This window comes from Phalaenopsis equestris, unplaced genomic scaffold (assembly GCF_001263595.1).
Source record: "Phalaenopsis equestris unplaced genomic scaffold, ASM126359v1 Scaffold000761, whole genome shotgun sequence".
In the NCBI taxonomy this organism is placed as follows: domain Eukaryota; kingdom Viridiplantae; phylum Streptophyta; class Magnoliopsida; order Asparagales; family Orchidaceae; genus Phalaenopsis; species Phalaenopsis equestris.
Genome location: NW_018165201.1, coordinates 2,155,772 through 2,168,116, shown reverse-complemented (window position 1 = coordinate 2,168,116; position 12,345 = coordinate 2,155,772). Strand labels below are relative to the sequence as shown.

General features: G+C 31.5%; 1 protein-coding gene across 2 annotated transcripts; it reads right to left on the bottom strand.

Annotated features, from left to right (window-relative positions):
* Positions 1-860: 860 nt before the first annotated feature.
* Positions 861-7,651, bottom strand: LOC110030883 (60S ribosomal protein L32-1). Of its 2 annotated transcripts, none has more exons than XM_020733843.1 (4): positions 7,541-7,651; positions 7,346-7,437; positions 1,679-1,860; positions 861-1,135 (listed from the first exon to the last, which is right to left on the bottom strand). In XM_020733843.1, the coding sequence occupies exons 2-4, from the start codon at positions 7,433-7,435 to the stop codon at positions 1,006-1,008; spliced, it is 402 nt and encodes a 133-aa protein (XP_020589502.1). In that variant the 5' UTR covers positions 7,436-7,437; positions 7,541-7,651; the 3' UTR covers positions 861-1,005. The 2 variants fall into 2 exon arrangements, with proteins under 2 accessions (XP_020589502.1, XP_020589503.1); XM_020733844.1 differs by having other exon boundaries at positions 7,516-7,637.
* Between the last annotated feature and the right edge of the window lie 4,694 nt (positions 7,652-12,345).

Sequence of the window (12,345 nt, the reverse complement as noted above, 5' to 3'; positions counted from 1 at the left end):
TATATATATATATTGTATGTGCAGCGTGCTCAGATCAGTTGATTAGTAATCTACTTGTCAGTTATATATCTCATCTGATCTTAGGTTTGATTCCCCCCGAGTATAGGGTATGGTACTCTAATTCTTTGAAGCATGAGAGATGATCGTGACTCGTATAATAACCTTCAGCCATTCTTCTTTTTAAATTTTTTTGTTTTTACGTATTCCACTTGCATTATAACTTTCAACTCATAAAAACTCAAATGACTAATTCCTCTTATTTTCGTGACTGTTATTAACCTTCTATCAATTTTTAATTCTCAAAATATCTAGCACTGTGTCCGTAGAGGCAACAATTTTTATTTTAAGGTTATAAAATCATCAAAAAAAAATATTTTTTTTTAAAATATATTCTAAGTAATATGGATAAGCTTTCTAAAAAGATAAACAATAACAATACATTTCACATTTGCGCATCTACAACAACAACAAGAAGCTTTTAGAGGAATTCCGGCCAATGCCATCATTTCTTATCACCAGTTATGTGTTCTGTAAATGAACCCGATCTACTTATCATTCTGGCTCAATAAGGATTCATTCATATTCATTTGATTAAGTAATTGAACAATTGCTCAATTGTTAAATAAGTAGATTTGAATACCTTCGACTCATTTATGTACGCAGACAATTTGACTTAAAACTCACACAGAAGCCCATAAGAAGCTACCAATCACATCAATTTTTTATGTATCTGAATATCAAACATATAAAAACAGCCTAAAATGCCACATTTTTAAATTCAAGCAGACCAAAGCAAAGGTTTTTAATCTAAATATTGATTTTAGTTGGACAAATCAGGCAAAAAAAAACATATAATAATTCAAAACAATTCAGGCTCAACAGAATATAAAATTCAAAAGTACAAATACAGCTATTAAAGAAAACAAACTTACTGCCATGGAAGAAAACAATTCAACATATAACAATAAGGGGAAAAAAGATGAGGAAAGCAAAGGCTGAATCACACTACTCATCTTCCTGGCTGCGTAGCCTGGCAAGCTTGTTGGTGACCACAATATCAAGCTGTGCTGCTCGCTCCACAATATCCTTTCGTTTCCTGGTTGAAACATTGTGTGCAATCTCCGCACAGTAGGTCCTGACAACATACATGAATTAAAAAGAGCAATATAAATAAGAGAAATTTACACATATCGAAACCCCAAAGTTTGATATTTACACTCTTGCACGAAAGGGTGTAGTTTACTTTTCAAAAAGACAGTATGGTGGATATTTTTGATGCGATGTTAAAGATGCGAAAAATACGCTTGTAAATATGAATATTTTGGTGTTATATATGTAAATAAATAATTGTGTGGCATGTATATAAAATGCACCTACAAATAATAAAGTGACATTTACACAGATGCCACCCAATTCCGATGCATTGACATGCTAACACCTAAACTTTGCTTCTTGCATTATACCACCCAAATCTTTATATCGCATAAAAATCCAAGTCTTCCAACTTTTAAATACACTTGTCATGCATAAAAATGGCGGTATACATGTTAAAATTGATGTTTAGGTGTTAGCTATGTAAATACATATGAATTAAATGGTATGCATGTAAATCTTCCAATAATTAAATATCAAGTTTTTTTTTTTTTTTTTGACTTAATTTAGAGAGTCTAGCTCTAACCTGTTGTGCATCATGAGCAACTCTAGCTCGGAAACATTGTGAACTAAAAATTTCTTGAACTTGTTGGGCAAATAATGGCGGGTTTTCTTGTCAGAGCCGTAGCCGATGTTGGGCATCAAAGTGCATCCCTTGAACTTTCTCCTCACACGGGAGTCGATACCTTTAGGCCGCCTCCAATTTGGCTGTTAAAATGAGCATATTATTAATAAATACATCATCTATTCAAAATTTTTAACCTTTATACAACTAGAAACATCTGATTAAAATTTGAGTTATTACAACCAAAGCACTGAAAATCAGGTGCGAATATTATATGCGGATTGATGGTATTACGCAATACCACCAAATCCACACTTATCATGAATTTGGATGTAAATTTATTTTGAAATAGATATGCATATGTGGATTGATGTTATTACGCAAATTTGAAATAGAAGTAAATATATTGCAATAAAAAATTTTACAAAGTTAAAATATATTAAGGCACAAGGGCTTAGAGCTTGGAGCTTAGATAGATTAAAACGACACTATTGATGCAAGAAGTAGACCAATAAATAACTAAGAAGCGTATTAATACAATAAATACACTTCTAAGAAAAATGATCTACTAATCTGATATAACATCACATATTAAAAATTTTATAAAAAAATCATAAAAAATAGAAACCAAATTTAAAATCTACAACAGCAGGTATAGTATGGATTACTCTCCCATCTACTGAGCTTCCTATTATTCCCTTATGGATTACTCTCCCTGGTTTGAGTCTTCATTACTACAACCAACAGGTTTTGCACTCTATTGCAGCTATATTTGATAAACCCCTGAAGGAAGACCTGGCTACTTACACAACATGTCCAGACCATATGCGGTAAGGGTCTTAGTGGAAAGAGACATTACCTTACAATTACCTGAAGAAATTTTGTTGGGCCACAACATACTGGATATTGGTAGAAAATAGAATTTGAATACAAATCCAAATATTGCACTGAATGCAAAATTTTTTGACATACTACTGACAACTGCTTCAATCTTCATCCTGAGCTCAGGTCCAGCAATGAGTTGGGAAATGCTACTAATAAAGGACAGATTAAAAATGTTTTGGCAGAAGAGACAGGCGGGGGCAAGGGGGACCTTGTACAACAAAATGATGTTGCTGCTATTAATGAAATAGCTGTTGTAGGTGAAGAAAATCAGTTTGCTACACAATGCCTTAGCTTAGCTGACAGTGGGGCTCCACTTCCAAACAATTTAAGCTTACAGGATGGTCATGATGTAGAATTAGAACAAATACAAGATGTTCTAATTACTACAGCAGAGTTGGACGGGATTAGAAAAATCATTTAGGAGGAATGGCAAGTGCGGAAAACTGGAAGGAAGAAAGAGAAAAGTCGTCGAGAACTGAGCCATCAAGATCCCGATGCTGTTTTACAGTATGAGGGAACTTCACATGCTGGTATTCTGGCTAACATTGATGATGGGGGGGCCTTGGGAAAACTAGAGGGTCCAGGTCTTCTTATGATGTTTAACTTCCTAATATGGAATGTTAGAGGCATTAGAAAATTAAATGCGTCTAATAGAGTAATATAACATGTGGAAAACTCATAATTTGAAATGCATAGATCTTTTGGAACCTATGATAAATTTAGAAAACACCTCCAAAACTATTAGAAGAATGGGAAAATACAATTACCTAGTTAACTGTAATGCAAAAATTTGGTTTATGTGGAAGAAAAATTTTCAAGTCAAGCTTTTGGCTGATAATTACTAATTCCTACATTTGGAGGTTACTTGTTGCATGGGTCTTACTCGGGAACAAACTCTGATTGAAGCACAGAATTCCCTTAATGATGTCGTACATAATGAGATAAGTTATTACAAACATAAGACTAATTTTCTTGGCTTTGTGGAGGGAGACAGAAATACAAAAAATTTTCATGCTTGTATAAGATAAATGAGGCAGGTTATGCTTGACTTCACCCTCTTCAGCAGATAGTACAATGCACTCAAATATTTTCAGAATTTATACAATTAGTCTGATGTACAGTTGGATCTGTTCCAGCATGTCTTGGTTCCAAAACTGGTAGCTCTTGGCAGTTACAATCATCGGTGTTCAACCCCCATGGAGAATAAGATCTGAGAATAAATAAACGATAAAAATCCTAATAAAGTGACTGGCCCTAATGGATTTTCTTCATCCTTCTACTTACATGCATGGGAGGTCATTAAACCACGGTTAATTGCATCTATTTAATGTATTCCAGAGGGATGGCAGCACCCAAGTATTTTTGTAGCTCATCTATTATAGTAATACGTAAGGACAACTGTAAGGTCAGTTGGGAGAATTTCAGAACACTTAGTCTCACTTCTACCATATCCAAAATCATGAGTAAAATAACAATTAAAAGACTCCAATTTCTGCTTAACCAAGTTATAATTCCCCAACAGTCTGCCTTAATTACTAGGAGAAACATCATTGAGAACATTCTTATTGCTCATGAATTATCACTGAATTTAGATAAGCCTTACAGAGGAGGAAATGGTGTGCTGAAACTTGACATCAAAAAAAGCAAATGATACAATTAGTTGGGAGTTTATTTTGGAAATGTTTAGGGCTAAAGGTTTTCCATATTATTTCTGCATGCTGATAAAAATCTTCCTTGAAAACAATTATTATTCAACTGTAATCAATGTGGAGTCTCATTGTTATTTCAAGGCTGGAAGAGGCTTAAGGCAAGAAAATCCTTTATCTTATACAATCATCATACTTGCTATCGATTACTTTCAAGGCTGATGAAACATCACCTTAGTTGCAATCAAACTTGAAGGTATAATGCCAAGGGCAGTGAATTTATCTCACATTTAGCATATGCTAATGATTTTATAATGTTTTGCTATATGGGGAAGTCCATCATATTCTCTCACTCATACAAACCAAATCCAAAGAGTGAGGATATAGCTTCTAATGATAAAATTGGATGTATAAAATAGATTTTCTTTCAGAAGTACTATAATAAAAAGATATTTATTATAAGACTTATATGTCAATATAATAAAAATATAATAGGACAAATTTTAGAAAATTACAATTAATGAATTATATTGCAAAAATCTAAAAGTTGGGCAACAAAAAAAATTATAAAATTACAATTAATTGAATTATATTGCAGAGACATAAGTGTTGTGCAACGCAAAAGAAATCAATAGATAAGCTAAGTCTGATATAAATGAGAGTTACAACGAATATATAGCATAATTAATGATAAGTTGATGGAATGATTACATTGGAAAGATGGTGAGAGTTGATATTAATGAGAACAAGGTTTAGAAAATAGACTTTGTGATACATTAATAAACAGCAAAAGTAAGAGTACCAAAGAAAACTAATAAAATGAATGGATTAAATTAATGTTGATATTAAGGGGTAAAAAAAGATAGACCAAGGGTAGCATAGAAACTTGGAAATTATGTAAAAAATTCATGCAAAATAGTTCTACCATTATACATGGCACTAATCAAAAAGAAATGGTGAAAAATATTTCATGAAGCTTAAAAAATAAGAATTTCAGTAACCACATAGAAGTGGGATAAGCATGACGCTAATGATCCTTAAGATCAACACAACGTAAATCTACAGTGGCAATTTATTTTTTTTCCTTCCTATCATTTCAAAATTAGCAAAAATGTATAATAAATATTTAAAAAAACAATAGATACTAATATTATAACTTAAACTGTGGATGTATATAACAGATCACTAAAAATACATATTTCTTTTGTTTAACAAAACCAAATCAACAACAGAAATATGAACAAAACAAAACTTCAAGGGTTAAAACATAGGTAGTCAAAATCAAGTACTTCGAGGGTACAATGCTATGAGAAACAAATCATGAACTCGTAAGTAAATTTATAAAACCATAATTAAGTCAACTATAATGCATGAATACACGTATCGAGAAACAAATAAATTAGTGATAAACAGGTTAATCATGAAAGAGCTAAGAAAATTAAGGTAGATATATACCAAAACTAAGAAGTCTGTACCGAGGGATGATTACATCCGAAAAGGGATGGGAGCAACAATTATTGAAAATAAGTAAAACTATTATGGGCGGATAAAATTGATGTGGAAGTACGCAAAAAGCAACTTTGATTAAAAAAATTGTGAACAAAAACTATCCAAAATAGTTTTCACACCTTATGTGGTCATTAAACAAAGAGAAATGGAGTAAAGATTTGTAAAATTGATTGTATAGTTGAGATAAGAATCATAACTTGTGATTGTGATGATCATCACGATCAATAGAGCTAAATCTAAAAATATCAATAAATTGATAGATTTCATATCACTTCAAAATCAATAAATACCTACTAGCAAGAAGGTGTCTGATCATTGTAATTATGCCAACTATTTTGTATAAATCCCAAAATCGGGGAAAAAATAATCATAGATAAACAAGTTCATCTTGAAAGACTTGAGAAAGTTAAGATGGATGTAAATTAGCAAAATTAGGAAGGATAAACTAAGGAATAATTACATCAAACTATTGATGGGAACAACAAATACTGTAAAAAAAAAAGATTGGGAATGTCAGCATGATAAGACAAAAACTGATGATGAGCCAATACTATGAGCGCCTAAAATTAATGTTGACATAAGACAAAAAAAAAGGCAGAGATAAGACAACATGGATTAAAAAGAAGTAAAAAATATGGCCAAAATTATCTTGACACCTCATGTGGCACTGAACAAGCATAAATAAAGACTACAACTTTATAAAATTAATTTTATAGTGAGGATAAAAATTACAACAATGACGATCATCACAAAGATCAATAAAATTAAATCTGAGAAAATCATCAAACATGTAGATGCTCATATCATTTCAAAATCAACAAACATCTATTATCCCTGATTAATTCTTTTATAGATCTCTAGACATATATTTATAAGTAACATATTAAACAAAAAATGACCAAAGGTCATTACTACATATGTTTATACTATCCAGCATATCTAGTGAATCCCATCTTAAAAGTATATAAAAAGGTTATTCCAAGAAATACATTGCCTATTTTCTAAATATAATCAATATCAGCATTTAAAAAAAAAAAAGTAGATAGACAAACATGGCATCTTAAACGCCTTTTGAAATGAACCCTGGTGTGCTAAAATGAACCCTGGTGCACTGCTTTCCTTAAAACGTGCATAGATAGAATATTACAAACGACTGTATCCTAACTAAAATTCAACAGATCAGTATATTATTCATTATATAGCATCAAATTTTGTATAGAAATCAGAAGCAAACCCTTTCAGCATTTACTTGAAGAATGCATTAAATAAAGTTTAGAATGAAGTGAATTCGATTCTTTATCATTTAGGCTCATCAACATGTTATTAAGACACATGATCAAAATAGTAACAGAAAAATCTGCAAAATACCTCTTGAGCTGGAATATATAAATCAGAACAACAAACCTAATATGCTGCATATGAGCCAAAATGGTTTTCCAAAGATATAACAAGAAACCCTATACCCATCCACTAATAAATCATCTAAGTTCCGTTATTGCTCTAATTTCTTCAAAATTTTTCAAAGTGAACAGCAGTAAATAAACTTGTTCAAGCTAAACAGACTAAGCAAGGATAATAATAATTTCACCTTCACGCAGATCTTGCGATCGCTCTGGGGCCTCTTAAACTTCTTCACGCGCTTCTTGACGATCTTCCTAGTGAGCAGCGGAACCGCCATTTCTGAACAAAAGAACACGCAAAAAATAAAGCATAAAAACCGCAAAAGCAATGCATTCATCTGAAAAACAAGAGAACTATCTCGTGGGAAAAAGAAGCAGAATACCAAAGAATCGAATAGCAGCAGGCAACCCTAGAAGCGGAGAAGTGGAGAAGCGGAGGATAGCCGAATGATCGAATAGCTGCAACAGGCGGCGCTGCGAATGCTCTCTAGGTTTCTAGACAATATACTAACCGGCTCACAGCGAACGGCCAGATCTTTGTCATGATGAAGGTGAAGGGCCGGATCAGATTTTATTTTATTTTAATAAAATTAGGAAAATTTTGAGGAGATGCAATTTTTTTAATAAACTTATTTAAAAATTATTATGATTTTTATAAATATTTTAAAAATAATAATTTTCTTTATACGCATCAAAATTCACAGTTTATGATTTTCAAAAATAATTTTTTTACTACAAAATCTTTATAAATCTAGTAAAAAAAAGTTGTTTGATACCTCCATAAAAAAACAAATTAATTCCTATAAATCTTGATGGACATTTGGATCAGAAGTTTCAATATTCAAATTTAGAAATATCTGCGCTTTAATTTATGATAAAAAAAAGTTTCTCAATGAGAACCAAATGACATAAAAAATGATCTGATATGAGCTCAAGTGAGTCAAGATCATGCACTTGAAGCATAAAGAAAAACTTTAGAACATATTTTGGGAGACTGAGTTATCTCTAAACATGGCAAGTTCATATTCAAATCTAGTGTCTCGATATGACGAATCCACTGAACTTAAAACTAATTAATTATGTTATATTGTGTTTTCCTTAAATATGTTTGAAATATTCTGATTTATATGACAGAGCTAAAGATTAGAAGGTAGACTTATAGTTTGTTGAGTCAAAATATGACATATTGTCAAGTTTCTCAACCAAACACCAGCTACCAAGCATAAAATATACATAGCCTAATGTCGTCGAACCAAACCTAGGGTTAGGAACCAGTTAGCTTGTCAAGCCAAACTAAACATACACCCCTAAAACAAACTATCGAGTTCACTGAACTGGCAAATTAAGGAATCTGAACAATTAAATACCAGATATCTTGTATGAATTCAAGATGAAAGGCTAGATAACTTGCAATATTGGCTAGATTGGCAATCAACGAGTTATGCGCAAAAGCCCGATCATGAGTATGAAACTAAGTTGAGAATGCCCGCCCACTTACCAAAGGGACTAAGTTTCTTGTTATCCAAGGGATCAACTCATTCAAGAAGAATAGCTAGCTTGGAAACCAATTTAACTAGTAGATTGACAAAGAAGTGACGTGACGAATGTTATTGGAAGTATATGCCAAAATATGGTGCCAATAATTTTAATTATAATGTTAAAGTCAAAAGAAGGATCCATTCAATCGTCCTAATAGTTATGACAACCAACCTAAAAGGTTGGTACATTAGGATAGAATCTAATCCAGATTTGACGCTCTTATTTATTCCTAAATTTTAGGCTACAAAATTGTTCAATCTTTCTATTAGAAGGTAGCCAGCTAGAATCTAGTGAAGTTTGTTATACTTCCAAAATTTAAGGAAATATCCCTCTTTTATTAGAAAAAAAAAAATAGTTTAGACTCTTTCAAATATTAAGAAGAAATTATCAGAGTTGTTCTCGTAATTAGTTATAATTTTTATTAAAATTTTGTACAATAAAATTATCTATTGATGCAATAAAATCATAGTTTCATGTTCTAAAAGCTAGTATCTGAGATCTATACTTTCCTCATCTTAAACCCATAGTTGTAGGAGCAAGCGAAATGAAATATCACAGATCATTCAAGATTTGTGTACTAAGAGTAGTTATTTTTAATGTTTGAAAAGCTCCTCTATAATAGAGGAACATTACTTTAAAAAAAAAGGAGAAATAGGGGATCCCTAAATATTGTATAATTCTTTTTTCTCCATTCTTCTTCAACAAAAAAAGAGATTTTTCTCTCATCTTACTCATTCCCTCTTTATCATTTTAGCTCTTCTCTTGGTGGTGGGCATTCATAAATAAATCGAATTATGACATCCTAAAAGATGAGGTGATTGCATAGCATGTCACAATTATGAAGAGTACAAAAAGCAAAGCCAATTAACAATAAAAACAAAATTATCATATAAAATGTCAAACTTTTATATCAGTAATTTTGCTTTATGAAAATTATTTATCTTTAAGGCTTGGGGAACTTGTCCATATGTGTTCACCCTTAAAATTACCACTTTATAATTCATAACAAAAAAATATGTTATTCATGACTAGTTCTTTTAGAAAACTTTTCTCTTTATTATTTTTAATAGGCTATATAGTAGTGTACTAACTTAAGAAACTAACTACTCCTAAAGTGAATGATGAAAGCCCCGCGCAAAAACTCTTATAGGAGTAACTCAAGAAGCACTGATGAAAAAGTATGTAGGAGAGCTAGAGGCTCGGATGTAGAAGGACATAAATCACTTAGCAAAGTCACATACTATATTTATTATTTTAAAAATATCTAAGGAAAATAAATTATCTGACGGATCTTTTTAGGGAACTCAGTTGCATCAAAGTATCAATCTATGATAATAATTTTTAATAACAACATTTATATAAAATATTCCTATCATAGGAGAATTTTCTTAAATTGTTGGAGAAATGACATCATTGCTGACAACATTTGAGCACTCACATAGGCAAGTTGCCTAACAAAGTACCCCGTTTTCATATGATAATAGAGAATTTTTCAAAATCTCTCTTCTTCTCTATATTTTGTGATATTTATTTCAAAACTTGTCTTCTTCTTTTCATTTCTTATATTAGTGGTTAACTTGCATTTATATTTCTTTTTTTTATTATTAACTTAGTGTAACTAAATCAATTTATAAACATATAAAATTAAGAATGGATACATTGCTTGCCATTTATTACAAGTTTGTTAATAGCACTTAGAGATTTTTTCTCATTTATAACTCAGGGAACTCACTCCTTATAACTAGGTTCATTTAGAGTTCAAGGAAAGTCATCTAACCATTAAACCTTACTCGACTTAATAGCGAACACAATGGATGACTTTGAAGAAATGATTTCCCAAATATAAATCGACCAAATATAGAAAGAAGATAATTAATCAGGGAATTGAAGATCATAAAATCTTAACCATAAAGTTTAATAGTTATGTCGACTTCTCCTTCCAGGAGGTTACAATCTCCAAGCGAAGGATAGTCCAAACTTAATAAATTATTTGGATTCTTTTATACCGAGTTACATCAATAGGAAATAAGGAATCCAATTGCAAAAGAGAGTCAACATTTTTTATTGAAAAATAGAATTCATTGATAACACTTTAGGAACTCATCATATAAGGCAATTTCAACATCAAATCAATAAAATAAACAACTGAGAAAAAGTATAAATAAATACAAAATCAAATTCACAAGTTATGAGATTATTCCTTATATATGAGCAAAAAAGAAATTAAAGCACAAGTTCTTAGAAGAGAAGCTCATGAAGCCCCTATAGAGAATAGCTTGCAAGAATTGAAAGCACTAAAGGTGAATGACATTCTTTACCTGGCAAAACCTTTTACTCTATATCTTTTTAAAAAAGGAAGCATATGTGGGAAGCAATCTATAGAAAGTTTTGATGACCTGGTTAGCATTCAAGCTTTATTAAAATATAATTTCTAAAGAGACTATTCATACATATAGATATTTCTGATGTAGAGACAAACTTGGCCAAAAAACTTTTAGACCATGAACTCGCTACGAGCAACACACAAGGAACTCACCAAGATGCACTCACACCAGCAATCAACAAATTTGACAACCTTATGAGTATACAACACCATGCCTAAACATAATACGATTAACTGCAAGAGCAATAATGTATTCATTTGCATTCACAAACATGACAAAATAATTAAAGTAAGAAGGAAACATTAAAGAGACGAGGTCAACCTCATCGAATTACATTGTATTTAATTTTAAGACTCAAAGGGTTATTAAAAACTTTGCCCTTAACATTGAAATATCATACCAGTAATTTGCTGCCATCCTCAAAGTTTGGCAAGAACTCATAACCATTATTATAATATTCCATCTCTAGATGTGGAGGTCTGTCAATGTTCAAGCATTATGAAACTCATTTATCTGATAGCATAAGGTCAAGTACAAGAAGTTAGACTCACCTCTTTGTGATAGGATCCATAATGGGTAGTGAGCAAGTCTCTTCCTCAAAGGGTCTAAATAGCTACCTCTGTGCAGATTCCAATAAAATTAACATAAAATCATGTGTAAGACATGACTTCTCTTTAATTAAGAGAATCAGTAGTATATAACTTGAACCCGGGCCACTAATGAAAAGGCTTCACTAAATAACATGGCTTTAGTTCAATGATTGAATACATGACTTCTATTAAATTAATAAACGGACATCATTGATCCACATAACCTACTTCTGAGATGAGCTCTATCAAATAAGTTAGGACATTTTTCCAATTTCCATAAGTCTTGCAAGCTTAATTCATCCTATGGATTCCTATTTAATGATGACATGATATTGCGAAGGTTAATATAACTAACAAGGCCCTCAAAAGTTGGTCAAAGCCAAATCTATTGGCGGAAACTTCTTAATAAACCTCAGAGCCACACAAGTTGGACACACTAATGAGACATCCATCGTTGTGTCAAAATTATTGTCTAGAATTGCACGAGGGGACTGCTTCGAATGTGATCAAAGTCTCTTTTGATCGCTTCACCACCTTTTTCATTTTCATAGATTTGTAGTCTCTTTGGCATTTGATGAACTTAAGATCAAATGTAGGAGCATCTTTGTGGTCTTATGATATATTATCCATTCATCCATACTCAAAAAGTGAACTAAATATATATATATATATATA